Source organism: Cyprinodon tularosa, unplaced genomic scaffold (assembly GCF_016077235.1).
Source record: "Cyprinodon tularosa strain WSP-4 unplaced genomic scaffold, ASM1607723v1 ctg386, whole genome shotgun sequence".
NCBI classification, from domain to species: domain Eukaryota; kingdom Metazoa; phylum Chordata; class Actinopteri; order Cyprinodontiformes; family Cyprinodontidae; genus Cyprinodon; species Cyprinodon tularosa.
Genome location: NW_024039103.1, coordinates 899952 through 927471, shown reverse-complemented (window position 1 = coordinate 927471; position 27520 = coordinate 899952). Strand labels below are relative to the sequence as shown.

At 40.4% G+C, this 27520-nt stretch overlaps 1 protein-coding gene across 4 annotated transcripts in view; it reads left to right on the top strand.

Annotated features, from left to right (window-relative positions):
• The window catches only part of mybpc2a (myosin binding protein Ca), a 125493-nt gene extending 98763 nt beyond the window's left edge, over nt 1-26730 (top strand). For all 4 annotated transcript variants that reach the window (XM_038297312.1, XM_038297311.1, XM_038297310.1 and 1 more), the window contains 7 exons: nt 1218-1306; nt 3830-4025; nt 5914-6053; nt 12774-12933; nt 16090-16226; nt 18458-18644; nt 26381-26730. In XM_038297312.1, coding sequence (XP_038153240.1) covers nt 1218-1306; nt 3830-4025; nt 5914-6053; nt 12774-12933; nt 16090-16226; nt 18458-18644; nt 26381-26415 — 944 coding nt within the window. In that variant the 3' untranslated portion in view covers nt 26416-26730. The remainder of the gene's footprint in view (nt 1-1217; nt 1307-3829; nt 4026-5913; nt 6054-12773; nt 12934-16089; nt 16227-18457; nt 18645-26380) is intronic.
• Nucleotides 26731-27520: the final 790 nt, after the last annotated feature.

The window sequence follows — 27520 nt, the reverse complement described above, 5'->3', positions numbered from 1 at the left end:
AGATAATTTTTGCAGTGCAGGTGAGAAAGCATTGAAAGAAGCATTAAAAAAAACAAAAAAAAACAGTAACATTGGAGGATCTTCAGAAATGCACAGCTTGGGTTTGTCATCCATTGAGACCGTCATTGTTGTTAGGAAGCCTTTTAGAAGTCCAGATTTCTGTTTACCGCCTGGCACAGAGGGAGCACAGAAAACATGTGGAAGAAGATCCTCTGGTCAGATGAGACCTTGTTTTTGTTCTCCTGTTGCATAGAACAAGAAAAAATTTTGTTTTGCCTCCGAGCAGTCGTACATTACGAGAGGCCGAACTGCTGAAGTCATCGAAGGTCCCGTGCTCATTTTACAACCGCCAAAGACAAAAACAACAGTGGCACAATGGCAGAGGAGGCCTTTATTGGATCAATAAGGAAGAGGAGGAGCGGAAAATACTACAGAGCCTAGCTAAATCCTGACAGAGTGTACAACTGTTTAGGGAATGCAAGAAGAAAAGTTCTTCCCAGAGGGTGTGTGGAGAATCAACAGTGAAAACCGCTGAGACATGGCTGCAAGAACAACATGACATAATTCTCTGCAGGAGTGACAAAGAATGTCTTGGTTTTGGTGGAGTGTGTACTGCAAAAGCTATTAATGGTTAAATAGTTTGAGCTAAGTTCAGGATAATCTTGAAAACAGAACAACGACCCTAAACACACACCCTGAGCTACAATAGAGCAGTTTAAATCAAATCATACTTATGTGTCACAATGGCCTAGTCAATGTCCAGACCTGCTTTGTTTTGACAAAGCTGATTTAGAGACTCTTTCCATCCATACTGGCTAGGCTATTTAATAGAACACACACAAAAAAGAAAGTATCTTGTTAAGAAAAGCTGGGAGAGTGAAAGATACTGCAAACCTTTTTTACCCATCTGGATTTGAGAAAAACCAAAAAAAAAAAAAAGGTGCATTTACTTACTGGTTAAAAACTAAAACTGACACCATCATGCAATCTTATCTAACTAAGAAGCCTCACTCCTCACCATTCGACTGCATTAAAGCAAGAGTTCAAAAAAACTCGTGGGAGCATTTCAAGCATGTTTGGTTGAAATCTGATTGTCTGACATTTTCCTGAAACTCTGCATGAAAATCTAATAATCAAAAATGGCTCACATTTTTTCTGACTGGGGACATTAAGGCCTCTTTTATAAACTAGGTTCATCGTTTCTTTCCACTATACAGAAAATCCAAAGATTAGAGTCCCACGCAACCTGAGATCTAAGCTCATCACTCCTGTGGGCGAGAAGGTGAACTTGGCAATCCCTTTCCAGGTAAGGCTGACTTCTGTATTCATTTATTTCCCTTCCATGAAAAGGTTTTATACCGGCAGATCAAAGCTGTTTCAGCTACGTTTGAACAACCTGATTAAGGCTGGGATAACAGGAAATCTTGCTTTTGGGCCAGGTGCCCAAATCACACTTAAATGGTTACGTTTAGCTAGAAGTTCCAGATGTAGCTGGAAAAATCATCTTTTAAAATTACTGCTGAGTGTTTTAGCAGAGAAATGAAGGGATTATGTCAGACTCAAACAAAAACTAAAAGCAAAAAATCCTTTGCTGTGCAACACATACATATGCATTTGTTCCTCTTGTGTGTTATGTATACTAAAAGGACCAACAACTGAGATTCCACTGATCTCTGCAGTTTTTGTTTCATCCCCTGAAACACAAATGTGTTTTGTAAATATTGCTCACAACAGAGAAAGCGAGTGCTTTAAGGGCACAAGGACACGTACAGCATCTGACAACAACTTGTAAATTATGGCGCTGGTAAAGAAGAAGCTAAGTACAAGCGGCAAAGGGAAAGCCCCTTTTCTAAACCAAAATAGACAAGAAGAAAGCGATACGGAGCAGTTCAGAGGAAGAAGATGAGAAGCTCAAGCTGAGATGGAGGAGCAAGCAACATCATGATCTCCTGAGACAGAAAGGGCATCAACTCTTATATAAGAGTCCAACATTTAGCTCCTGCAGCTGTTTTTCTACCATCTCAACATGTGATGCTGTTGAACTTGAGACATATTTAACCTGATTTTACTGCCACAAAATGTTTACAGTGATGGTAGAAATCAAGTGCACCCTTCTGTATTTTTGCATATGAGGACATGCATAGAAAGATCTTCAATAGATCCTAAAGGCACTTCAATTTCACCTCTAGTTTGATACCAAATAACACCAAATTTAGAAAGAAGCAAACATGAGGAGTTGAGTACACCCTTACCACTTCTATAGCATTTAAGAAGAGACCGGCTGTTTAGATGCATTTGATAAACGGATCATTAGCAGTTGGGGACTTTGAAGGTTTCTAAGAATATTTCTTAACTATGTAAAGTTACTCCTTTTTGCAGAAGGAGAAATTATTCACAAAAGGAAAGACCGCTGCTAACTTTGTCATTAAACCATTTACTAAAAACATCACAATCGCAAGAAAAACTCAGTTCCAGTGGTTTGAAAGGTTTATGTTAAATTTAACGACAGGATTGGTTAAAAAGGATTAAAATACGTGACCTTTCATGATGGGTTAGAAGAGGAAACTTTTTCTCCTACTATAAAATCAACTGTCACTTTCCCTTATCCTCCAACTCCACCAACAAGCAAGGTGGCAGCTGTACTTTGCTTTGTGTTTATTTTTAGAGCAGAAATCTTTATTGGGCATGCTTCTATTGCAGCAGTAAATCTATGTACTTATCATAGATTTTATAATCAGGCTTGAATCTTGGTACATTTATAAACAGTGAGATTCATACAGTGAGTCCCAGGCTTTAGATGAATAACAACTCCTTTTTACACATCTTATACTACGGAGCCCCTAAAGGGACCTGGAGGAAAAAATAAACTTTGCGAGATCCCACAATACTTTTGCGAGATCAACCAACCATGGAGGATGATTTGGAGAGGTTCTTAATTTCTAGAGAAGTCCCAAAACATGACATTACACGAATAAAGAGAGAGACAAGGTCAGAATGCAATCCTACGGAGCCCCTAAAGGGACATGAAGGGCAAAAAATAAACTTTTGTAAGGTCCCGCAATACTTTTGCGTGATCTCGCAAAACTATTGCGGGATCTCGCAAACATATTGCAGAATCTTGCAAAAGTTCTTTTTTTCCACTCCCATGTCCCTTTAGGGGCTCCGTATTAAAATGCAGCATGAGACTTCAGATACTTCAAATATTCCATATTTATGTTCTCTTTCTAAAGACCAGACTTAAATGTCACCCTAATACACCAATATTTGTAAAGTACTGATAAAGGTTTGCTTACCTATTTATACTGCATTTTTAAATGAATCAAATTGACAGCAATTCAGCTTTCTTTCTAATCAGTTCATCCAATTGTTTGGGGTTTTTTCTAACCATTTCGAGGTGTTCAAAGAATTTTTTTTCCTTCTCTTTATGAAGCCTTAAACTTGTTCCAGAGATTCTCAGGAGAACAAAGAGAAGATATTACTTTACAAGTAATGTACTACCGGCCAGATGTAGTAGTGCCATATATTTTACAACTCAGAACCCGAAAAACATAAATTTTACAAAACACAGACCTCTTCAAAAGGGACACAACTATTAGACAGCTTGGACAGAATTAGAAGTTCCTCCAAATGAGCTTCACTGACTTAAAGGGAGCTGTGGAGAAAAAAATCTGCTCCACTTTGATGGAGCTCGTAAAGTTCGGTCAATATGTCCTGATATGTGAAACCCTAGAATGCAAACAGGGTGTACTTTTCTTCATTATCAGGAGTATAAAAACATAAAAACTCTTAACATTTCTTACCGGACATAATCTCCTTTCTGTTACTGCAGGGGAAACCTTCGCCCGTTGTGACCTGGTTCAAAGACGGGGCTCTATTGGAGGACAAAACCGTGGGAACTTGTACCAGCGCGGTGGACACCATCTTGTTCATCCGCTCTGCAGAGAGAAGACACTCAGGAACCTACACCCTGTGTGTTCAGATTGAGGACATGTCGGATAGCGCAAACATAGACATTCAGGTCGTAGGTCTGTTCCTTTTTTAAACATGAATATTTGGGTACATTCACACCTTAAGTACAAAAAAAGATGAATGTTAGTGTTTATGAGCCTGCAAAAGCATGCAAATTATAACTATTTCACAGAGCTGTCAAAGGCATTAATGTTTATTATTCAATTACATATATGAATTCTACTGTTTAAAAACACTTTTATAGAAGTTAAAGCATCTACTTAGGTTTTTCACTCAAGTAAAAGTGTAAAAGTGCCATTATTAAAATTATAAAAGTAAAAGTAATGCAGGAAAATTTAAGGACACGTTCAATTCAATTCAGTTTATTTATACAGCAGAAATTCACAAAACATGTGATCTCAAGGCACTTTACAGAGATAGATGCTTTAAATCTTATACTAGTTACTGCACTACCCTTTTAAAGGAACATTTTTCAATTTTTTTGTTTTATAACTACTGTAACGGAAACTGTGACAAATTTAAAATTGCGTCATCTTCAAAAATGATTTATTTTTGTAAGTGGAGAATAACAAGTTGGTGCAGCACAGAGTCCAACAACATAGAAATTAATTGTATGGATGAAACAAATTATTTTAAGGGTTTTTATTTTTTTAACATTAACAGGCCATAATGAAAATAGACTTAAATTAAACAAAACTAACGAGTCTATTTTTAAAATGTAAAGAGTAGAAAATAGATATAATTGCAAAAAAAATTTAGGGAGTAGAATTAAAAAGTTGTCTAAAAGATAATTACTCCAGTAAAATATAGATAACTTTTGTAAATGTTCTACTTTTATAAATTTTCTACTTAAATAAGGTAATACAGTATTTGTACTTGACACCTCTGCTCTTTCAGTTAGTTTAATTGAAGAAGATCCTCTTCTTGCTGCATTAAAAGTTGCCAGTTCTCTTAAATATTATCCCTAAAAAGAGCTGACATCACCCATATGAGCTGTTAACTGCCATTTAGCCTCCCCTAAAGAGTCTTATGCTGTGTGTTCTCCAATTAAGATTAGAGTATCATGCATGTTCCAATTTCACAAGGTACCAGATTAGGAACCTGTTTGGAGGGACGGTTTCTAAATCTGCAACATGTCGAAATTTATTTTCCAAACTTGATGATAATTCCTCATTTCCTGATCTGAAGGTTGTGTGACTAAAAGTAGCAAATCATCAAAGAGCTCATTCCCCTCTGCCACGTAATCCAGACTCCTGCAGTGCCACTGCAGCCGCCGGCTCATTCCTCCATCCTGCAGGGCTCTATTTCATGGGCCGGGTTTCCGGGAGGATTATTTGCACGTAGACTCAGATTAGGGTTGGATTTTGAGGGCTACTCTGTCACTTTACAGTGCTCAGAAGGTTGAGCTAATGAGAGGCTCAGATTCCGCCCCCTCCCTTGGATGATCCCTCACCATGCTGTTTGAGCTGGAGGAATAAAGAAGCAGTTTGCAGAGGAGAGTGAGATTGATAATAAACACTCAGCTATGTTCCAGTATTCCTCTGCTGCACTGTGTCACAGGGACCACACAGTTTAGTGAATAATACCAGGCTTCATTCTTCCTCTTTGTAATGCAAAGCATGCATTTGCTTTCACGGTTCTGCGCCGACATTTTTTTCACAGTATTCATCTTCCTCTGTCTTTCTTTGATCCCTTTTCTTTTGCTCAGCTAATCAGCCAATCTCTCTAATCTGTCTAATCTGTCAAATCTCCACTGCTGCAACTGTTGATTTTTGTCTCTCATTGGGATTTCTCCCTTCGCTGCCTCATAGAGCCTTCTGGCAGTATTTATCCCCAGGAATGGATGAGAGCTATGTCAGCTTCCTATTCATATCGTGTATCAAACCTGCTGAGTTTCCCCTAAAATCTTGCAAATCATCTCTCCATTCTTCAACATCTTTCCAGAAAAGCCAGGCCCGCCTGTCAACGTGCATGTCACCGACGTGTGGGGCTTCAATGCCGCGCTGGAGTGGAAGCCGCCCAAAGATGACGGCAACTGCGAGATTACAGGCTACACCATCCAGAAATGTGACATGAAAACTAAGGTCTGCATGAAGGGGAAACATGTTTCATAACCAGCATGTTAAGGGGGTACAACTCTATGATACTTTAAGCGTGTTAAAATTTATGAGTTTAAACAAGCCCCAAGGTTACTGGCATCCCTGGTGATGTAGATGTGTAAAGAGCCCTCAAACACATCTTGATATGTTACCACACCAGCATATTTTAATAATTTAAGAGATTAAGATTAAGACACCCTTTAATTTATAAAGATAATCAGAGAAGCAGAAATTAAAACATTAAAAAGCGATGAGTACTTCACTTATTCCACCTCTGCCGTTAAATCTAACCCTAAACAGCAACTCTTCTCTTGTAGCCTTTCACAAAGCTGGAGGACAGACAAAGAGGGGTCTTTCACCGTCTACCCCTCACTAAAGCTTTCTAAATAGTCCAGAGTTCTAACCCCTCCCCAATGCTCTCTTCTCTTCAGCTTATTTCACTGGTTTTCTAAACTGGGTGAGATAGCTGTTGCAAGGGTCAATTATCCTAAAAGTTGGTATGTTGATTAGTGCCTGCTGCCAACAGACCCTAAAGACCCCCGTTAGTTTTCTAACACTATGTTGTTATATATACATATATATGTTAGGGATGGAACGGTTTATGAAAATTATCTGAAGCATGTGTTGCGTTCGGTTCATGCGCTGCTCCTTTTTCTCATAGGCGAAGCGTTTACACTCCAGAGCAGAAGGTGGCGGTACTGCGACCAAAGCCAACCACCAGTAGTAAACAAGAAGAAGAAGAAGAGAAGCAGCGTAGCCGGGTGTAGCAGAAAAAAATCAGTTGTTGTGGAGAATTGTGTGGGAATGGCGAGTGGGAAAGAACAGGAGTTGGAAGACGCTCCAGCAGCACTTTATAGGTCTGCTGTATGGAACCACTTTGCATTTAGAGTGACCTACGATGACGGCGGAAAGAAAGTTGTGGATAAAAGTGCAACAGTGTGCAAGCATTGTGCAACACGTGTTGTACTAATAGGTTTTCCTAACAATCAACATATACCGAACCGAACCGAAAACCATGACCACGAAACCGTGAACCGAACCGAACCGTGGATTTTATGAACCGTTCCACCCCTAATATATGTGTGTGTGTATATATATCTTAAATGTCCTGATATTACATTTAAGACGACAAGAATAGACCCACAGCATCACTGGTTCTCAGTTTATCAGAAGTGGCCGTTCGGTTCTGTTTCCCACATATTTATACATTAAATGTTTTTTGCTTAAAAGGTATAACTTAGATTGATCAGTTAAAGTACCAGTAGAGTACGTTTGTGATGGTAGGAGAAAAAAAGCCTCACCCTTGCATGCATCTACAGCATCCTGTTGTTGTGTAGATGGCTTCTAATTGACCAAACATGTTAAAGAACTAATCATGAAGCCAATGAGGTTTCACCTCCCTCTCCATCTGACATTTCTGCACAAGGTGGCAGGATAAACCTGAGTCATCATCCAGCCTTGGGTCTGGGTCTTTAATTAGTAATTAGTCCTCTGACTGTAGTTATGCACATGTTTTGGTGAGTTTCTGTTTTTAGTCTACTTGCATACATTTTAAATGTATATAAGTTCCCCAAGTGATCAAGCTGTACAAGCGATTAAGCTGAGGGACAAGTGTCCTTGGACATCTTATGCAAAACTTTGCCTATTCTTCTCTCTCACTTTGCAATAACACATACACTATATTGCCAAAAGTATTTGCTCACCTGCCTTGACTCACATATGAGCTTAAGTGACATCCCGTTCCTAATCCATAGGGTTCAATATGACGTCGGTCCACCCTTTGCAGCTAGAACAGCTTCAACTCTTCTGGGAAGGCTGTCCACAAGGTTTAGGAGTGTGTTTATGGGAATTTTTGACCATTCTTCCAGAAGCGCATTTGTGAGGTCGCACACTGATGTTGGACGAGAAGGCCTGGCTCTCAGTCTCCGCTCTAATTCATCCCAAAGGTGTTCTATCGGGTTGAGGTCAGGACTCTGTGCAGGCCAGTCAAGTTCATCCACACCAGACTCTGTCATCCATGTCTTTATGGACCTTGCTTTGTGCACTGGTGCACAGTCATGTTGGAAGAGGAAGGGGCCAGCTCCAAACTGTTCCCACAAAGTTGGGAGCATGGAATTGTCCAAAATGTCTTGGTATGCTGAAGCATTCAGAGTTCCTTTCACTGGAACTAAGGGGCCAAGCCCAGCTCCTGAAAAACAACCCCACACCATAATCCCCCCTCCACCAAACTTTACACTTGGCACAATGCAGTCAGACAAGTACCGTTCTCCTGGCAACCGCCAAACCCAGACCCGTCCATCAGATTGCCAGATGGAGAAGCGCGATTCGTCACTCCAGAGAACGCGTCTCCACTGCTCTAGAGTCCAGTGGCGGCGTGCTTTACACCACCGCATCCGACGCTTTGCATTGCACTTGGTGATGTATGGCTTGGATGCAGCTGCTCGACCATGGAAACCCATTCCATGAAGCTCTCTGCGCACTGTTCTTGAGCTAATCTGAAGGCCACATGAAGTTTGGAGGTCTGTAGTGATTGACTCTGCAGAAAGTTGGCGACCTCTTCGCACTATGCGCGTCAGCATCCGCTGACCCCGCTCCGTCAGTTTACGTGGCCTACCACTTCGTGGCTGAGTTGCTGTCGTTCCCAAACACTTCCATTTTCTTATAATACAGCTGACAGTTGACTGTGGAATATTTAGGAGCGAGGAAATTTCACGACTGGATTTGTTGCACAGGTGGCATCCTATCACAGTTCCACGCTGGAATTCACTGAGCTCCTGAGAGCGACCCATTCTTTCACAAATGTTTGTAAAAACAGTCTGCATGCCTAGGTGCTTGAATTTATACACCTGTGGCCATGGAAGTGATTGGAACACCTGATTCCAATAATTTGGATGGGTGAGCAAATACTTTTGGCAATATAGTGTACCAACTACTGTGTAGCCTGTGTAATTTTTTTAAACCTATTTATAAGGTCAGTACATCTCTGCAGTAAGCGCAAAAATCGAAGTCAAATACTGAGTTGTCTTTCCTTAGCGGTCTACTGTGCAGATATTTTTATGTCTAAGGGAAACATATTCCAGGAAAACTTTTTATACTGTGTGTCGTATTTTTTTCTCTTTAATGGCATCTTGCTTTTACTCTTTGTACTCTATATTAGCTACTGGAACCAGGACTTCCCTGAAGGAGTAATCCCAAGGGATAAATGAAGCTGAGTCTAAGTCTAGGTCATATAGACACATATAGGAAGGACTTTACTCATGCTTAAAAGATCTAAATCATACACACATTTTCCCACTAATGCAAGCACATATGGAGGAATTGTTTCCTATATACCAAATCATTTTCCGTCAATACTTTGCTGTCCGTATATAATTTTTTTTTTTATATATAATGGTAAAAGTGTATCTTTCCCTATTTTTTCCTTTTATTCTAAAAGTTGCTGTGGAAAATGTCAGACCCCCTTTCATTGCTAGCCATTAAAATCCATCTCCTCTCCACATATGAGCTGCAGTTTTGCTCTGCAACAGATTGTAATATTTTCATTTTGATTAAAAGGCTATAATTGATACATATTAAACTTTAATCTAAATGACTACATGTAACAGTAAAGATATTAAACCCACAAAGAGTTATTACCCAATTAAGCAGCCCTCTAAGCCTCTGCAGAGACTCATTCTGCCTTTCATTTCATGGATTTTAGTTTTCGAATGCTTCGTTTCACTCTTACAGTTTGTGTTTGCACCCTGCTGGTTTGAAATGTTCAGCTTTACATTTCTAAAAGTGTTCACTGCACAACCAGCACCAAATTACAGTCAGTTAGCAAGGCTGCTGATGAACGCAGGACCATTTAGCAGCCACACATATTTTAAAAGCTTTTATTTTTAAGCTTAATGTAAGCTTACATTCACACTATTTTCATTTTCTTAAACTTTCTGCATCCATCTTTAAAACCTTGGCAATTTTAAATCTATATTCATAACACAGAGTTAGAGTCATTGTATTATATTATATGTATCTGTGTTTTTTCTTGGCTAAAACTAAATTAATGGAATTAGGAGAGAAAGTGAAAAGGAGCAACCAGGACCTGCTGATTAAATGCATCGATTAGGTGCAGATCACTTTCAATATGAGCAGTTTGCTGCTATGGGGTTTTAACACAATGCCAAGATAAGGAGACACCATAATGTCTTTATACAAGCAACTGTTGCTGCTCCATTAGTAATGTTGCACCGATACTGATACTAGTATCAGGCAGGGTCCTGATCCTGCACTAAAATGGTTGTATCAGCGAGTACCAGCTAGGGATGGAACAGTTTTTGAAAACCGTCCGAACTGTTCGGTTCGACCGTCTCGGTTCGGTTCGCGTGTGTTGCGTTCGGTTCATGCGCTGCTCCTTTTTCTCATAGGCGAAGCGTGTACACTCCAGAGCAGAAGGTGGCGGTACTGCGACCAAAGCCAACCACCAGTAGTAAACAAGAAGAAGAAGCGAAGCAGCGTAGCCGGGTGTGGCAGAAAAAAATCAGTTGTTGTGGAGAATTGTGTGGGTATGGCGAGTGGGAAAGAACGGGAGTTGGAAGACGCGCCAGCAGCACTTTATAGGTCTGCTGTATGGAACCACTTTGCATTTAGAGTGACCTACGATGACGGCGGAAAGAAAGTTGTGGATAAAAGTGCAACAGTGTGCAAGCATTGTGCAACACGTTTTGTTTATGCTAACAGCAACATGACCAACATGTCAGGCTAACCCCGAAATCCCACATACTCCGTCAGCGCTCCGCTCCGCCCTGCCGTGCTCCAGACCGCCTGCTCAAAGCAAAGCCTACAGCCTCCACTGTGGCTCCTGTCCACTCTGCTCTGAGTTCCTTGGAGATCGTAGAGGGCATGTGCGAGATGATTCAATTCAAAGCAGCAAAACATGAGGAAATGAACCAGGGTTTCCGTGGATCATTAAAAATAATTACAATTCATTATTTTTTTTTTCATTAATTTCATTAATTTTTATGGGATTTCGGTGTAACAATCAACATATACCGAACCAAACCGAAAACCGTGACCACGAAACCGTGAACCGAACCGAACCGTGGATTTTGTGATCAGTTCCACCCCTAGTACCAACAAATAGAGCACCGATACCATTTTGAGAGCCAAACGTTTATTCAACTATTGTCACCCATTCCAGGTAGGAAATAAAAAGTTCTACTGGATTCACTTTGTATTAGTCTTTTTCCTGCTTCACAAAGGTAGGCAGCAGCTTGACAAAGCCACAATGGTAATTATTTTACATCCAAAGTAGTATGCAATTCTTCATATATACACACACATCAATTTCAAAGGGGGCAACAGTGGCATCAGATGTAGGAATTTGCCCTGAAATCGAAGGATTGACGGTTCAAGCCCTGGCTCTGACTTTCATTGTCGTTGTGTCCTTGGGCAAGACACTTCACCTGCATTGTCTACTGATGGTGGTCAGAGGGCCCGGTGGCGTCAGTATACGGTAGCCCCGCCTCTGTCAGTGAGCCCCAGGGCAGCTGTGGCTACAATGTAGCTTGACTTAATGTAGTGTAAAGCGCTTTGGTCAAGTCTCCTGACTTGGCCATTTACCTTTTGCCATTCAAACAGATAGCATCGGTATGGTATCGGTATCAGCTGATACTGCACAGGTATTGGTATCGAGGTCCAAAAATGGCATTGGCGCAACACTATCCATTGCTCAGGGAAAGGTTTTCTGACAGTTTCCAGACCATTCATTAACATTTAACTGAGAAAAAAATATTTTTTTTTACCAACGAAAAACAATTCACCACAAAGTCAGACTGTGTAGGCGTAATAAGCCAACTCATCTGCTCATGCTTTCCTTGGACTGGCTTTTAAAATGTAATCTCTGCTTGTTTCAATTTGTTCTGAGGATATCATTACAGGCAAGAAATCAGTAAAGCAATCTATCTACCAATCAGATATCATTGATCAGAGAAATCAGAAAGACCATAGAAGTCCATCTCAGATCCAACGGGCCTTAACATTTTAGTCAGTATGAGGAGAAAATTAGAAAATAAAGTGGAAGGGAAAAGCTTCATCTTAAAACCGCTAGAAAAATGTTAGCTGAAGGTATGATGTGTTTAAGGATAATGTCAGCAGCGTGTTCATAATTAACATACATCCTCCACAGCCTCAAAGGATAACTCTTTTCTTATTGATAAAATAAAATGAGAAAAACGTTATACTATCTTTGTAGCTAAAACATCTATTAAAAAATAAAGTATGTTCCATCAAGAGGATAAAGAATAATATAATATTCAATTATGTAAAAGGTAATAGATGGTAATAATAATAATGATTATTCAAGCGTGATAATAATCTATAATCATCTTTTTAAAGCCTTTTTACGATGTTTGGACATTAATTAATGTTCCAGATCTTTTCCCCATAGACAGAAATCTAATCGTCTGTGTTTAATTTTGACGTATACCCGTTAACCTGTAATTTCCTTTCCTTCTCTTGAATAAATTTCCCCGGTAGTTATTTTTAACTTTACCCATCATTAGAGCTGTTTGTTATTTCAATGTCATTAGGTTTAATAACTTAGATTGGATAAATAGTGGGTTGATACGGCTTTAATAGATGCTGCGGATGGAAGTTTGTTAAATTTATAGGCCTGAACTTCAGATGTGAGCTTCTCTGAGCTGCTGCTTCCTCTCTCTGTCTCAGGAGTGGTTCACGGTCTATGAGCACAACCGCAGGCCCAGCTGCACTGTGTCCGACCTGGTCATGGGGAACGAGTACTCTTTCCGAGTGTTCAGCGAAAACATCTGCGGCCTCAGCGACGATCCCGGCAGCAGCAAGAACACCGCTGTCATTACCAAAGCAGGTGAATAAAATCCCTGCATAGTTCTGGACTCTTAACAAAAGACACCGACTGAAAAGAAACTAACATTGGCTAGAATACAACTGCTCTTTCAACTTTTATAATATAAAAAAGAAATCATGCATGATTGTCATCTATGACTTGTTGTATGAACTCAGGAGCAGAACTTGTTATTGTCATATTTAAAATACAGAACAAACTTAAACTATGTGGATTTACCAACCATGTAATGCATCAATGCACCGTATTGCAAGTGTTTTGAAGCATCAAGTTTTACACCTAGATGAAGTAAGCCTACGTTTTTTTCAAATTTATGGTGGCGGTATTATGATATGGGCTTCCTTCCATCAATTAGGTTAAAGTAGGCCAATGCAAAAGCAATTCTAAGCCATGGTTCTCTTCCTACACTATATCCCCAAATGTAATTATGTTAGCTGCATGTTTTCTTATCAAAGTCTAGCATCTTGTCTTTAGAATAAGGTCCTCTTATGTGTGAAAGACCACATCCAGTTTCCTAAACTGAACTTTTTCAAGCTATTTAAAATACAGTGAAAATCTTTACCAACCGAAACATGGCTGTGCCATGGACTCGCCGGTTTCAGCCAGTGTGCTGAATATCTACATGGAAGAGGTGGACTTAAAAGGGAACACAACCAACCCATTGGATCAGATATGTGAATGACAATCGGATCTAGAGGTGGAACGGTTCACAAAATCCACGGTTCGGTTCTGTTCACGGTTTCGTGGTCACGGTTTTCGGTTCGGTTCGGTATATGTTGATTGTTAGGAAAACAATCAACATATACCGATACTCTAAGCTGACATGTTGGTCGTGTTGCTGTTAGCATAAACAACACGTGTTGCACAATGCTTGCACACGGTTGCACTTTTATCCACAACTTTCTTTCCGCCGTCATCGTAGGTCACTCTAAATGCAAAGTGGTTCTATACAGCAGACCTATAAAGTGCTGCTGGCGCGTCTTCCAGCTCCTGTTCTTTCCCACTCGCCATACCCACACAATTCTCCATAACAACTGATTTTTACCTGCTACACCCGGCTAGCTGCTTCGCTTCTTCTTCTTGTTTACTACTGGTGGTTGGCTTTGGTCGCAGTACCGCCACCTTCTGCTCTGGAGTGTAAACGCTTCGCCAATGAGAAAAAGGAGCAGCCCATGAACCGAACGCAACACACGCGAATCGAACCGAGACAGTCGAAACGAACGGTTCGGACTGTTTTCATAAACCGTTCCATCCCTATTCGGATCAAATTCCAAACCCAAGAAATTGAGCCATTAACCAATAACATTATATCAATAGACACAAACATCAGGTTCACTAGAAAGGATGCCAAAAAAACAACATGTTGCCTTTTCTGGACTGTGCTATGCACATTGAGGACAATGTGAATCTTCATACTGAGTTTTACCGAAAACAGGAAATCACTTAAAACATGTAGTTATCCAAGCTGGGCATTTGTTAAGATGGCCAAAAAACAAACAGCAGGAAGAACAATGCATCAAATACAGAGGAGAAAATGGAGAGACGCCACAGCTTTGTAATTTAATGTGTCAGGAGTTTCTGGAACACTTAGGAGGCCTTTCCCTAAACACAACATACCAGTGAATTTCAAACCCAATGGCACACTCAGACAAAAACTAGTTCATCTCAAAACCAGAACACCAAAACCAAAGCTAAGCATTCCCTAAAAGTAAAAAAAAAACAGCAAAAACTGGATCTGCAGTGAGTTTGAGTCTTTATAAAGACTCAAACTCACTGCCGATCCAGACATTTGAATTGAGAAAGCTTCCTGGAGAGGTAGCGAAAAGTCTTCAAATCTTGGAAACCAAGTCCAGTTGATTTTTTTTTTTTTTGGAACTTTTGGAACGGAATGACTATGACCTGGATGACTGAGAATCTTCATCAGCAAAGCTAAGCAGTGACTGTTTGAACTCCAGTACTAGAGAGAAAAAAAAAACAACTACACAAAAGTATGGTGTAGCACGGGAGAGCCAGCAGCACTGGGGAAGCTTCAGATATATGGTTACACCTCAGGAACATAGGAGACACCTTTGATGACCAAAATGTTCAGATTTTGGACAAAAAGAATGGATGGTTTGAAGACTGGTGGAACAAGCCACCGAGCCTATCAAGTGATTATGAGGTTTTTTTAAAGATCATAACATCAAATTCATAAATTCTTCAATACTGTTCTTCGATACTGATCAAGTACATCGACACTGAGCGCTCTTCTCATATTGATTTCATAATAACGCCATAATAACCCCTTACCTTTTTTTGCCCAGGCAAAGCAGGGCAAATTTATTTGTATACAGTAGCACAATTCAGTACAAAGACAATGCAAAGTGCTTTACATGATTAAAATATAGGAAAATAAAACAGAATCAAAGCAAGTAGAAAAAAAATATATAAATAAAAAATGCAGAAACAAAAAAGAACATTAAAAACAGTTGGACTAAAGAAAATAAAAAAGCAACTAATGATGATGAAGGTGATTTGTCCCCCTGTTTTGGGTGCTCTGACCAAATTAAACACGGACCGCGGAAATGAGAAAGAATCAAATCTGCCCAGAAAACCCCCATCAAAAATTGAACAACTGGCACTTGAAACCATCATAAGAACTAGGCGGCTGCTTGTTATGGGCGGAGTAAATCTAGTTTATGTAGATAACTTTTTAAATAGTATTTTATTAGTCTGTGCAGGACTGTATATACTGTAGGCCTAAATAACGCCATCCGGCGAACCCACTCCAATTTTAATTACAAATAGCAATTTCTAAGGCACGGCAAACATAAAAACGAAGACTTTCATTTCATAGGTGATAATAAATAACATACATATAGATAATATATTACATTTATATCAGTAAATCCCTGTAATTATTACACCTTTTAGGCATAAAGTAGATAACTCAATTGACCAATATTTGTAACTTGGGTCAGAACATTCTTCAGATGTGACCACTGACCTCTAAGCACCGACAAGAATTGTTCACATTCAGTCAGATTTTGTTTCAGAAGGTGATAATCCAGCTTGTCCAAGGAAAACTCTTCACATGGCAGTTTCTTGCTTTTGCCTTGAAGCAGATGTTTCTTTCCTTTTTGCAGGTTGATTATTTCAAACATGGCTTTTTCTGTTTAGGTCTGATCTATCAGCCCAAAGCCTACAAGGAGAAGGACATGAGCGGCTCCCCTAAATTCACCGCTCGTCTGTTGGACAGAAGCGTGATCGCCGGCTACACTGCAGCCATCAGCTGCGCCGTTCGTGGAAACCCAAAGGTATCTGACTTAAGTTAAAAGTTAAAAGCCAAAGGAAACATTTTCCTTTTCAATCCGGAAAACTTAGTAAGTAAATCTGAATAAAAGTATATTGGTTAATCAGAAATTTAGGTTTACTGTGCTGTATTTCTTTTCTTCTTTATTCTCTCAGCATTTCATCCTCATGCTTACATAAGTCTTCAAGAGGGACCATATTTGTAGAAAAGTATCACAGCATATATACATATACAGTGGGGCAAAAAAGTATTTAGTCAGCCACCAATAGTGCAAGTTCTCCCACTGAAAAAGATGAGAGAGGCCAGTAATTTTCATCATAGATATACCTCAACTATGAGAGACAAAATGAGAAAAAAAATCCAGAAAATCACATTGTCTGATTTTTAAAGAATTTATTTGCAAAATATGGTGGAAAATAAGTATTTGGTCAATAACAAAAGTTCATCCCCATACTTTGTTATATACCCTTTGTTGGCAATGACAGAGATCAAACGTTTTCTGTAAGTCTTCACAAGGTTTTCACACAGTTGCTGGTATTTTGGCCCATTCCTCCATGCAGATCTCTTCTAGAGCAGTGATGTTCTGGGGCTGTCGCTGGGCAACACGGACTTTCAACTCCCTCCAAAGATTTTCTATGGGGTTGAGATCTGGAGACTGGCTAGGCCACTCCAGGACCTTGAAATGCTTCTTACGAAGCCACTCCTTCATGACCCGGGCGGTGTGTTTAGGATCATTGTCATGCTGAAAGACCCAGCCACGTTTCATCTTCAATGCCCTTGCTGATGGAAGGAGGTTTTCACTCAAAATTTGACGATACATGGCCCCATTCATTCTTTCCTTCACACGGATCCGTCGTCCTGGTCCCTTAGCAGAAAAAAAGCCCCAAAGCATGATGTTTCCACCCCCATGCTTCACTGTAGGTATGGTGTTCTTTGGATGCAACTCAGCATTCTCTCTCCTCCAAACACGACGAGTAGAGTTTTTACCAAAAAGTTCTATTTTGGTTTTATCTGACCATATGATATTCTCCCAGTCATCGTCTGGATCATCCAAATGCTCTCTAGCAAACTTGAGACGGGCCTTGACATGTACTGGCTTAAGCAGGGGGAGACGTCTGGCACTGCAGGATTTGAGTCCCTGGCGGCGTAGTGTGTTACTGATGGTAGCCTTTGTTACTTTGGTCCCAGCTCTCTGCAGGTCATTCACTAGGTCCCCCCGTGTGGTTCTGGGATTTTTACTCACCGTTCTTGTGATCATTTTGACCCCACGGGGTGAGATCTTGCGTGGAGCCCCAGATCGAGGGAGATTATCAGTGGTCTTGTATGTTTTCCATTTTCTAATAATTGATCTCACAGTTGATTTCTTCACACCAAGCTGTTTACCTATTGCAGATTCAGACTTCCCAGCCTGGTGCAGGTCTATAATTTTGTTTCGGGTGTCCTTTGACAGCTCTCTAGTTTTGGCCATGGTGGAGTTTAGAGTGTGACTGTTTGAGGTTGTGGACAGAGGAGCCTCTTACAGAAGAAGTTACAGGTCTGTGAGAGCCAGGAATCTTGCTTGTTTGTAACTGACCAAATACTTATTTTCCACCATATTTTGCAAATAAATTCTTTAAAAATCAGACAATGTGATTTTCTGGATTTTTTTTCTCATTTTGTCTCTCATAGTTGAGGTATATCTATGATAAAAATTACCGGCCTCTCTCATCTTTTTAAGTGGGAGAACTTGCACTATTGGTGGCTGAGTAAATACTTTTTTGCCCCACTGTATATGTATATATGCTGTGATACTTTTCTACAAATATGGTCCCTCTTGAAGACTTATGTAAGCATGAGGATGAAATGCTGAGAGAATAAAGAAGAAAAGAAATACAGCACAGTAAACCTGTTGAATGCACAGAGAGAAGTTATTGTACCCTGCAGCAGCGAAGAAGGCTGCAGACTCTGAAGGCGCCTCCTGCACATATTTTACTTCCTCTGGCTGCAGTGTTTTATGTGACAAACTGTGAGAGAAAAATAATACAAACGGTTTTAATGTCTTTGCAGCAGTTTTTTTTTTTTTTGTCAGAAGCCTAAATGAGCAGGACAAATATTTACATCCCTCAAAATCAGATTTGTCGGAACCACAAACGATGACCTGATTTTTCATTCTACCTCTCCTCTCCTTCCCAATCCCTCCATCCTGATAAAACCAGCTGCTGCTCCATCCTTCTACCCTGTCCCATCCCACCTCAGCCAAAGATCATCTGGATGAAGAACAGTATGATCATCGATGGGGACCCCAAGTTCCTGATGCAGAACAACCAGGGGGTGTTAACTCTGAATATCCGCAAGGCAAGCCTATTTGATGGGGGTCGTTACTCCTGCAGGGCCATCAATGACCTGGGGGAGGACGAGGTGGAGTGCAAGCTGGAGGTTCGAGGTGCGAACTTTGACTCATTTCTTTTTTATCTGCCTTCTCAACAGCAGGCTTTATTTTAATCCACTAAGACTGGATCAAAAAGCAGTTCTTATGCTTTCTTAAGGTCTTCAGAGGGCTCCTTTGAACATTGAGAACTTATTCTCGCACTTTCCTAAAGCAGACACTGTAGAGGGCTATCAGATCAGATTCATCGCACAGAGAAGCTCAGGCTTTCGTTTTCGTTTATCAGCATTATTTTAAGTCCTCTACTTTCAAACGTCCACTACCACAAATTGGTTGGCCAGTTTTACGGCAGATGATTGAGTTTAAGATGCAAGGACTATAAAGATTTGGAAAAAATCGTATCTAGGTAAGTAATTTTTTCTTAATGCAATAGTGATTTTCTTATTTTTAACCTAAATTGTCATGTTCTTTTGGCAAAATGTCTCTTTTACGTTCTCAATTTAAGAACAAATGCAGTTATGTTGTTTTATTTCAAGTGTATATCATCTAATGATCTTATTTTAAGAGTAAAAATACCCATCCAATTGGCAAACTATCTCATTTACCTACTCAAATTAAGGGTAAATACACTTAATTTAAGACATTTTTACTTATTTCTAGATTGTTTTTCAGTGAAGGGCCAGATAGGTTTGGATAAAGCTGCTTTTGCTTACTTTGGACTAAACAATCAATGTGAAAGGATTTAAAAGGGGAATCCAGGCATTGTTGACACAACTCTGTGCTTCTCTACTTGTTTAAGCTGGGATTTCTGTTCAGAAATAATCTTTTTTCCAACAGTTTAACTAAAAATGTGCCCAAATTTTATTTGATTTGACAATTGGGGTTGTCTGGTTTTTCTTTAACCTCATATTTTTTTTTCTCCATCATTTGTTGATATTTTAATTCTTTATTACACTTTTCTCATCATTATCTAAATTCTCCTGTGCTGTCTTTATTTCAAAACACATTGTAATATTCTTAATTCTAAAAAGTGCTAAAAATATGACTTGGATGGGGATCACAGGAAGCTTCTAGTTGAGGAAACAATGGACATTCCACATAATATCCATTGAACCAATAAATGTGCTTTTCATTAAAGTTCCAACATATTCAGCTGATTATCCAAAAACAGATTTTGTATTTTTTTTTTCTTCCCTGAAATGAATTAAAATTAAAAAGAGATTTTGTTTCGTGGCAAATATGTTTGTTCAAAGGTGGAAAAATTTTATTACATTTCCTGAAACTTTCTCTGAAAATTACGGTTTGAGTAAAAGGTTAATTCCCAAATTATCTGATGTTTTCCTAAGTATCATATCAAAGATTGAAGGCCACTTAGTTCTAAAAAGAAGTCCCATTTAGCTTGTTAATAGAAAACCTTCTTTATTCCAACTTCTCAAACCCAGCTTCTACATTTTTACCAAAGCTGTCCAGGCAGTGGCCCTCATTAACAGCCCCTATAAGACATGATGCCTCAGCAGCACAGGGTTGTTGATGTCATATATGCTGTGATAGAGAAACGCTGAGGGCATATAGGCCTGCAGTGAGCAGTGCATATGTGACTGAGGAACGTAGTGAAGATATACTCCATTGCAGTTATGAGAAATATTCTTGTCTGAGTCAAGATTATGCTAAAACTTTTTACCCTAGCTGAATATAAAACCGAGATCACAAGCCAGGAATTTACATGTAAAGATTCAAACCTTAAGAGATTTCCTGAATTTCGCAACCCTAAAGCATCATTAAATCCCTTCCTTTTGCAGCATGTTGCTTTGATTTTATATATCCTTCACTCTATATGTCCCTCATTTTTTATGGCAGACAAAGAGGATCATCCTCTATTGCATCAGACACTCTTAACAGTTTTTATGTGAGCGCAAGCTAAGCCAAGCTGCCACAGGTTATTAAGACGCTCAAAACATATTGTGGCGTGAGCGTTACAACTCCGACATACAAACATGGCCCATCAACCCATCAATGACAGCAACTTAATGCATTTAGGCATCAAGAGGCAGCGAGGACAACATATGAAAGTTTAAATGAAGGACAAAATAGGAAACAGACAGAGGATTTAAGGACTTTCAATTTGACTGCTGATCTACTTTCCAGACAAAAAACATCTCTAAGATGTGCAGAGAATGATCTGAAGAAGGTAATATAATATTCTATGAGAGCGGCTGTGTGGAGAAAAATGTTGTTTTGAGGTTGATGACTGGTTTGAAATGACAGGAAGGCATTTTATTTAGGAGGAATATATGCAGAATAAAATCTCTGACCACACAACAACTTTGAAGGTGCTGGACCAAAACAGGAAGAGGCCACAACAGGCGTCCCTCCTGTCAGCTATAAGAGCAGAAAACTGGTAACAATTCACAACTACAGGCATTCACGGATTCTTTTCTCAACACCAGTTAAGACCACAGCTGCAGGAACATCATTTGGATGAGAAACTCTTCATTGCATTTGAATGCAAAATGTTTTTTATATTGGAAATTTCAATACTGCCACCTGTGACCCTGCAACAGTTTTTATGCAGATGGTTTCTGTCTCTTTAATACTCAGAGGAAAGATGAGTGAATGAAGAGAGGAGAAAAGTTGCAAATCTTAGAGCAAAAAACTCTTGAGGGAGAGAAAAGAGGAAGTGGGAGCAGATGAGAATGAGAGGCCTACGATTTTAATTGGATGATAAAGATTCTTGCACTTACATTTATAAATATTTCCCCACATGAATGACTATATTATAGAGACTATATTTAGAGAATCTGTCTTGAAAGGATTTTATACATCCTGCACCAACAACACAAAGTCAAATACCTTCACAGCAAATCCAACATGCTCAAATCAACACTGTCAGATCGGATTTTAACACCCTTGAAGTGTCTATATGGCTCCACACCAGTGAGTTTTAATTTGGTCTTTTTGGAGAGTTGGTATTGTAACTCTTATTTAGTGTTAAATGATAAAACTTTCTGGAGTTGGTAATTTAACACTTAATTGCACCAACTACACTATATTGCCAAAAGTATTTGCTCACCTGCCTTGACTCACATATGAGCTTAAGTGACATCCCGTTCCTAATCCATAGGGTTCAATATGACGTCGGTCCACCCTTTGCAGCTAGAACAGCTTCAACTCTTCTGGGAAGGCTGTCCACAAGGTTTAGGAGTGTGTTTATGGGAATTTTTGACCATTCTTCCAGAAGCGCATTTGTGAGGTCGCACACTGATGTTGGACGAGAAGGCCTGGCTCTCAGTCTCCGCTCTAATTCATCCCAAAGGTGTTCTATCGGGTTGAGGTCAGGACTCTGTGCAGGCCAGTCAAGTTCATCCACACCAGACTCTGTCATCCATGTCTTTATGGACCTTGCTTTGTGCACTGGTGCACAGTCATGTTGGAAGAGGAAGGGGCCAGCTCCAAACTGTTCCCACAAAGTTGGGAGCATGGAATTGTCCAAAATGTCTTGGTATGCTGAAGCATTCAGAGTTCCTTTCACTGGAACTAAGGGGCCAAGCCCAGCTCCTGAAAAACAACCTCACACCATAATCCCCCCTCCACCAAACTTTACACTTGGCACAATGGAGTCAGACAAGTACCGTTCTCCTGGCAACCGCCAAACCCAGACCCGTCCATCAGATTGCCAGATGGAGAAGCGCGATTCGTCACTCCAGAGAACGCGTCTCCACTGCTCTAGAGTCCAGTGGCGGCGTGCTTTACACCACCGCATCCGACGCTTTGCATTGCACTTGGTGATGTATGGCTTGGATGCAGCTGCTCGACCATGGAAACCCATTCCATGAAGCTCTCTGCGCACTGTTCTTGAGCTAATCTGAAGGCCACATGAAGTTTGGAGGTCTGTAGTGATTGACTCTGCAGAAAGTTGGCGACCTCTTCGCACTATGCGCGTCAGCATCCGCTGACCCCGCTCCGTCAGTTTACGTGGCCTACCTCTTCGTGGCTGAGTTGCTGTCGTTCCCAAACACTTCCATTTTCTTATAATACAGCTGACAGTTGACTGTGGAATATTTAGGAGCGAGGAAATTTCACGACTGGATTTGTTGCACAGGTGGCATCCTATCACAGTTCCACGCTGGAATTCACTGAGCTCCTGAGAGCGACCCATTCTTTCACAAATGTTTGTAAAAACAATCTGCATGCCTAGGTGCTTGAATTTATACACCTGTGGCCATGGAAGTGATTGGAACACCTGATTCCAATAATTTGGATGGGTGAGCAAATACTTTTGGCAATATAGTGTAGGTGTTAGAACTGGAATATTAACACTTTCATGGAATGTTTTCCTAGCTACATAGGAGTTATTCTCTAAATACTAAAAATGTAGCTTTTCCAAACATATAAAAATCCCTTTGGAAAAATAAATAAATAAGCAATGTTTTTTTTTTTAGCAAATATTTATGTTTTTTATTTTTTCAAAACATGTAACAATGTGGAACCTTTACCAATTTCCTCTTCATTACTTTGCTTTGCAACAAAATTGAGAACAAAATTTAAACAAAAAAGATATTTTCATGCAGAGGAGGTTCATTTCTCCAATTAAACCACCGTTTGATGCATCAATTTTTATGGGAGACAGTCTTCTGAATGATAGGGATTCATGCAGCTCCATGTGTTCATGATAACATTTCCCTAATCATTCTTTCAGGTGTATCGATGAGTTTAGCCAAAAAATACATTATAAATACAAAGATTACAAGTTAGCTAAACATGATTGGACTATCACCAAAGCAATGTAACAGATGTCACAGATCTCACAGCTCTATCTTGACTCAAAAAATGCCATAAAGTTAGAAAGCAAATAAAAAATTTAAACCATCTGAGAGAAATTATTTGCCAGGCTGGGTAAACGGGTCTGTTTGAGAGTAACATGGAGAGTAAAGTTTTCCTCAGCTTCATTCGGTACCTGTAGCATTGGAGGCCTAGTCTGTGAATGTACTCTTTGGGTGTTAAATCCACTATAGGAGTTCAGAGTTCATAGACAAAGAGTCCATCCATCCATCCATCCATCCATCCATCCATCCATCCATCCATCCATCCATCCATCCATCCATCCATCCATCCATCCATCCATCCATCCATCCATCCATCCATCCATCCATCCATCCTCCTCCGCTTATCCGGGGTCGGGTAGCGGGGGCAGCAGCCTAAGAAGGGAGGCCCAGACTTCCCTCTCCCCAGCCACTTCTTCTAGCTCCTCAGGAGGAACCCCAAGGCGTTCCAAGGACAGCCGAGAAACATAGTCTCTCCAGCGTGTCCTGGGTCTTCCCTGAGGCCTCCCCCCGGTGGGACGTGCCCGGAACACCTCACCAGGGAGGCGTCCAGGAGGCATCCTAACCAGATGCCCGGGCCACCTCAATTGGTTCCTCTCGACGTGGAGGAGCAGTGGCTCTACTGCGAGTCCCTCCCGGATGACCGAGCTTCTCACCCTATCTCTAAGGGAGAGCCCAGCCACCCTACGGAGGAAAACCATTTCGGCCGCTTGTATCCGCGATCTCGTTCTTTCGGTCATGACCCAAAGTTCATGACCATAGATGAGGGTAGGAACGTAGATCAACTGGTAAATCGAGAGTAGACAAATAGTTATTTTTCCAACTCCAGATTTATTATGTAACACAATTTTTTAGCACTCAATTTTAACTACTGGCATGTGACACCTCAGAGTTACATTTGTAAAATATAACTCTATTAAAGGAATAGTACACCCAAAACATGATTAGCCTTCATTTTCTACTCACCCCAATGCTGAACAACACCCTGGAGTACTTTTTTGATATCTCAAATGCATCTGGAGATCTGGGAGGCTTCTTGCTGTCTGCTGACATTCAAATAATGGAGGTGACCAGCGCCCGAGGCAGAAAGGTCCATAAAAGTCCACAAAAAACGTGTCAATATTCCTCCATACTGCTCGTCCAATGTATTCCAAGTTTCCTGAGTGGGTAGCATCCAGAATTTACTCGAAACAAAGTCATTTAGAATGTTTTTAGAGCATAAACAGTAGTGTATAGGATTTCCTGAAAGCGCGCACCTGCGCGATCCCGACGCTACGGAAGCCGGCAGACCAAACCAGCGCATTCAGCTCGGCAAAGAACTCATGCTCTTCCTCAACACTGAAGTCCTCAGACATTTTTCTTTCGTTGTTTCTTTCTTTGCACAGGTAAACGGCACATTTCTTCTTCTACACTTGCATTATTGGAAGAGCAGACGCTGAATGCGCACTTTCATCTGGTTTGGTCTGGGGGCTTCCGTAGCCTCGTGATCGCGCATGTGCGCGCTTTCAGGAAATCCTATACACTACTGTTTATGCTCTAAAAACATTCCAAATGACTTCGTTTCGAGTAAATTCTGGATGCTACCCACTCAGGACACTTGGAATACATTGGACGAGCAGTATGGAGGAATATTGACACGTTTTTTGTGGACTTTTATGGACCTTTCTGTCTCGGTCACCATAGACCTCCATTATTTGAATGTCAGCAGACAGCAAGAAGCCTCCCAGATCTCCAGATGCATTTGAGATATAAAAAAAGTACTCCAGGGTGTTGTTCAGCATGGGGGTGAGTAGAAAATGAAGGCTAATCATGTTTTGGGTGTACTATTCCTTTAAGAGCTAAATTAACACCGTCTTTGAACAAAGTCTACTAACGCCATACACTTTTCAATTGGCTGTGTTGTAGGTGCAGACCTACTTGGCAATAAACTTGATTCTGAAATTTAAAATCCAAACTCCCATGATTCCATGAACTTTGCTGCTCAAAATAACCAAGGTAACAGCGTTATGTCCGACGCTGAAGCAGAGCTTGTGTCGGCTGTAAAAGAAGCAGGCAGCAGAAGCTCAGATACGCAGAGTGAGTTCTTGCATTTTGCAGCCCAGGATGTTTTTTGGCCTGCGTTATAGATCATGGATAAAGCTGCAGGCTGACAGCCTGGAGTATCTCAAAGATGTCCCTTTAACTTCCTGCTGATGCAATCGCTCATTTTTACAGCCTCATTCATTTATTAAGTCAAATTAAAGCATAATTCAAATCGAATTTGCTCTTTTAAGGGATCCATTCTACTTTTAGCTTTCCTCTAGAGAAATTCCTTAAAGTGATTACTATCACACACGGATTTACTGCTGGAGACAGTTTTCAGTTCAAATTCCTAATTTTTAGAGGATTTAGTGTTCCAGAATTTTCATTTACTTCTTTCCTGCCAGCTTTATATTTATCTCACACTTTTTTTTATATTTTTATAAGAACCAAAGCAGCTGGTTTATGCTTATATTTTTTACTCTAAGCACTAAATGTAACATATTATTCCTATTAAGTAAAAATAAGCCTGATGAGATGTTACTTAACTTAAAAGTTTTGGGTTATTTTTTTAATGCATTGAGATTAGAAAGAGTTGATTTTATTAACATTAACGCTAAAAACTCAAAAATGCATATTTTCTATCCAGAGGTCAGATAAGATATTTAAAAAGAACTACTAAAATGAACTCTTCTTTTTCCTTTATAGTTATAAGACTTTATTTGATATATTTTCTTTAAAGCCGCAGTGAAGGGACCAAAGATTCACTTGTGACCCCTGGAGCTACAGGCTGCAGACCTCCTCTCTGTCACATAAAATCCTGACTTTGATGATTTTTTTATTTCAATGTCACACCATGTGAAAAATCTCAAAAGGGGTTGAATACTTCTGCACTGGACTGATTGTATTTTGCATCTACAGCCCATTTGATGGTTTTTTTTTCTGTTTCCACAGTTCTGCAGGAGAAGGAAGAAGGGACAAAGAAATGAGTGGCAGCATGAAGCAGGAGAGGACAGCCCAACGGAAACACTAAATGGATTATGTGTAACAGGATAGTCATGAATAAATATGATCAGAATAGACCCCCCCCACCCCACCCTTACTACAGACCCCATATTCTTTACTTCTGCTATGACAAATCAGTAATGTGCCATAAATTCCTCCAACATCCCACCACCTTCTCCCTTTCTCGCTGCCACTCTGTAGTATGACTCCCCTGCTGTGACCACACACAGGCAGAGCCTTCTTCTCTGTAAAGTGGACCTGTCACTGAACACACTTATAAAACAGCCTCTCATCCATTACCACTGTGTCTGTGTTTTTGTATTTTTTTCTTCTGTTTCTGCGTGTGTCCTGGATGTTTTTACAGCTCAGGATGAATTTATGATAGTGACGCAGCTGTAGCACCAAAGCCAACACAGTGTGACGGACCCCTTCTATACTTCTCTGCTTCCAGAGTGTGTGATGGTTCAGTGGAGGGATCAATATTCAGCCAGGCATGGACGACATGCTGGAATAACAGGGATTAAAGAGGCTCTTATACACAGATATGGTGCTTCTGCGTCAATCATCTGAACACACACATTCACACATGCTCTGATAATACATTCCTCATGGCATGACCTACAGTGCAAGGCCTTCACAGATACATGACTTACACTCATGCAAACACAAACACGCACTCCAAATCAGGGTCTCATTAGCATCACACGCTAGAGACTAATTAATGCACCCATCAACACTGCCCTAATTAGCTCTCCCACGTCATTACTGAGCAAACGAATAATTTGCACACCCGCAAAACAAACAGAACACCGTCTCTGCTGGGAGAAGGCAAATTAAAGCCTCACCGAGGTGCCGGTTGGGCTGCAGCCCCAACAGGCTCTCACAGAGTTACCCTGAGCTCGGTGACTGAGGGAGATGTGTGCAATGATCAAAGAAGCGCAAAATCTGTGACAGCAGGACCCTGGTCTGCATAAGGGTCATCGTCTCTCCAGCAGAGGGGGTAAGAGCACAGGGACTAAGACCTCAACTGACCATCAAAAGGGGCTGCACCCTCATGTTTTTATTAGGCTGCCTTTAAATCTTAAAGGG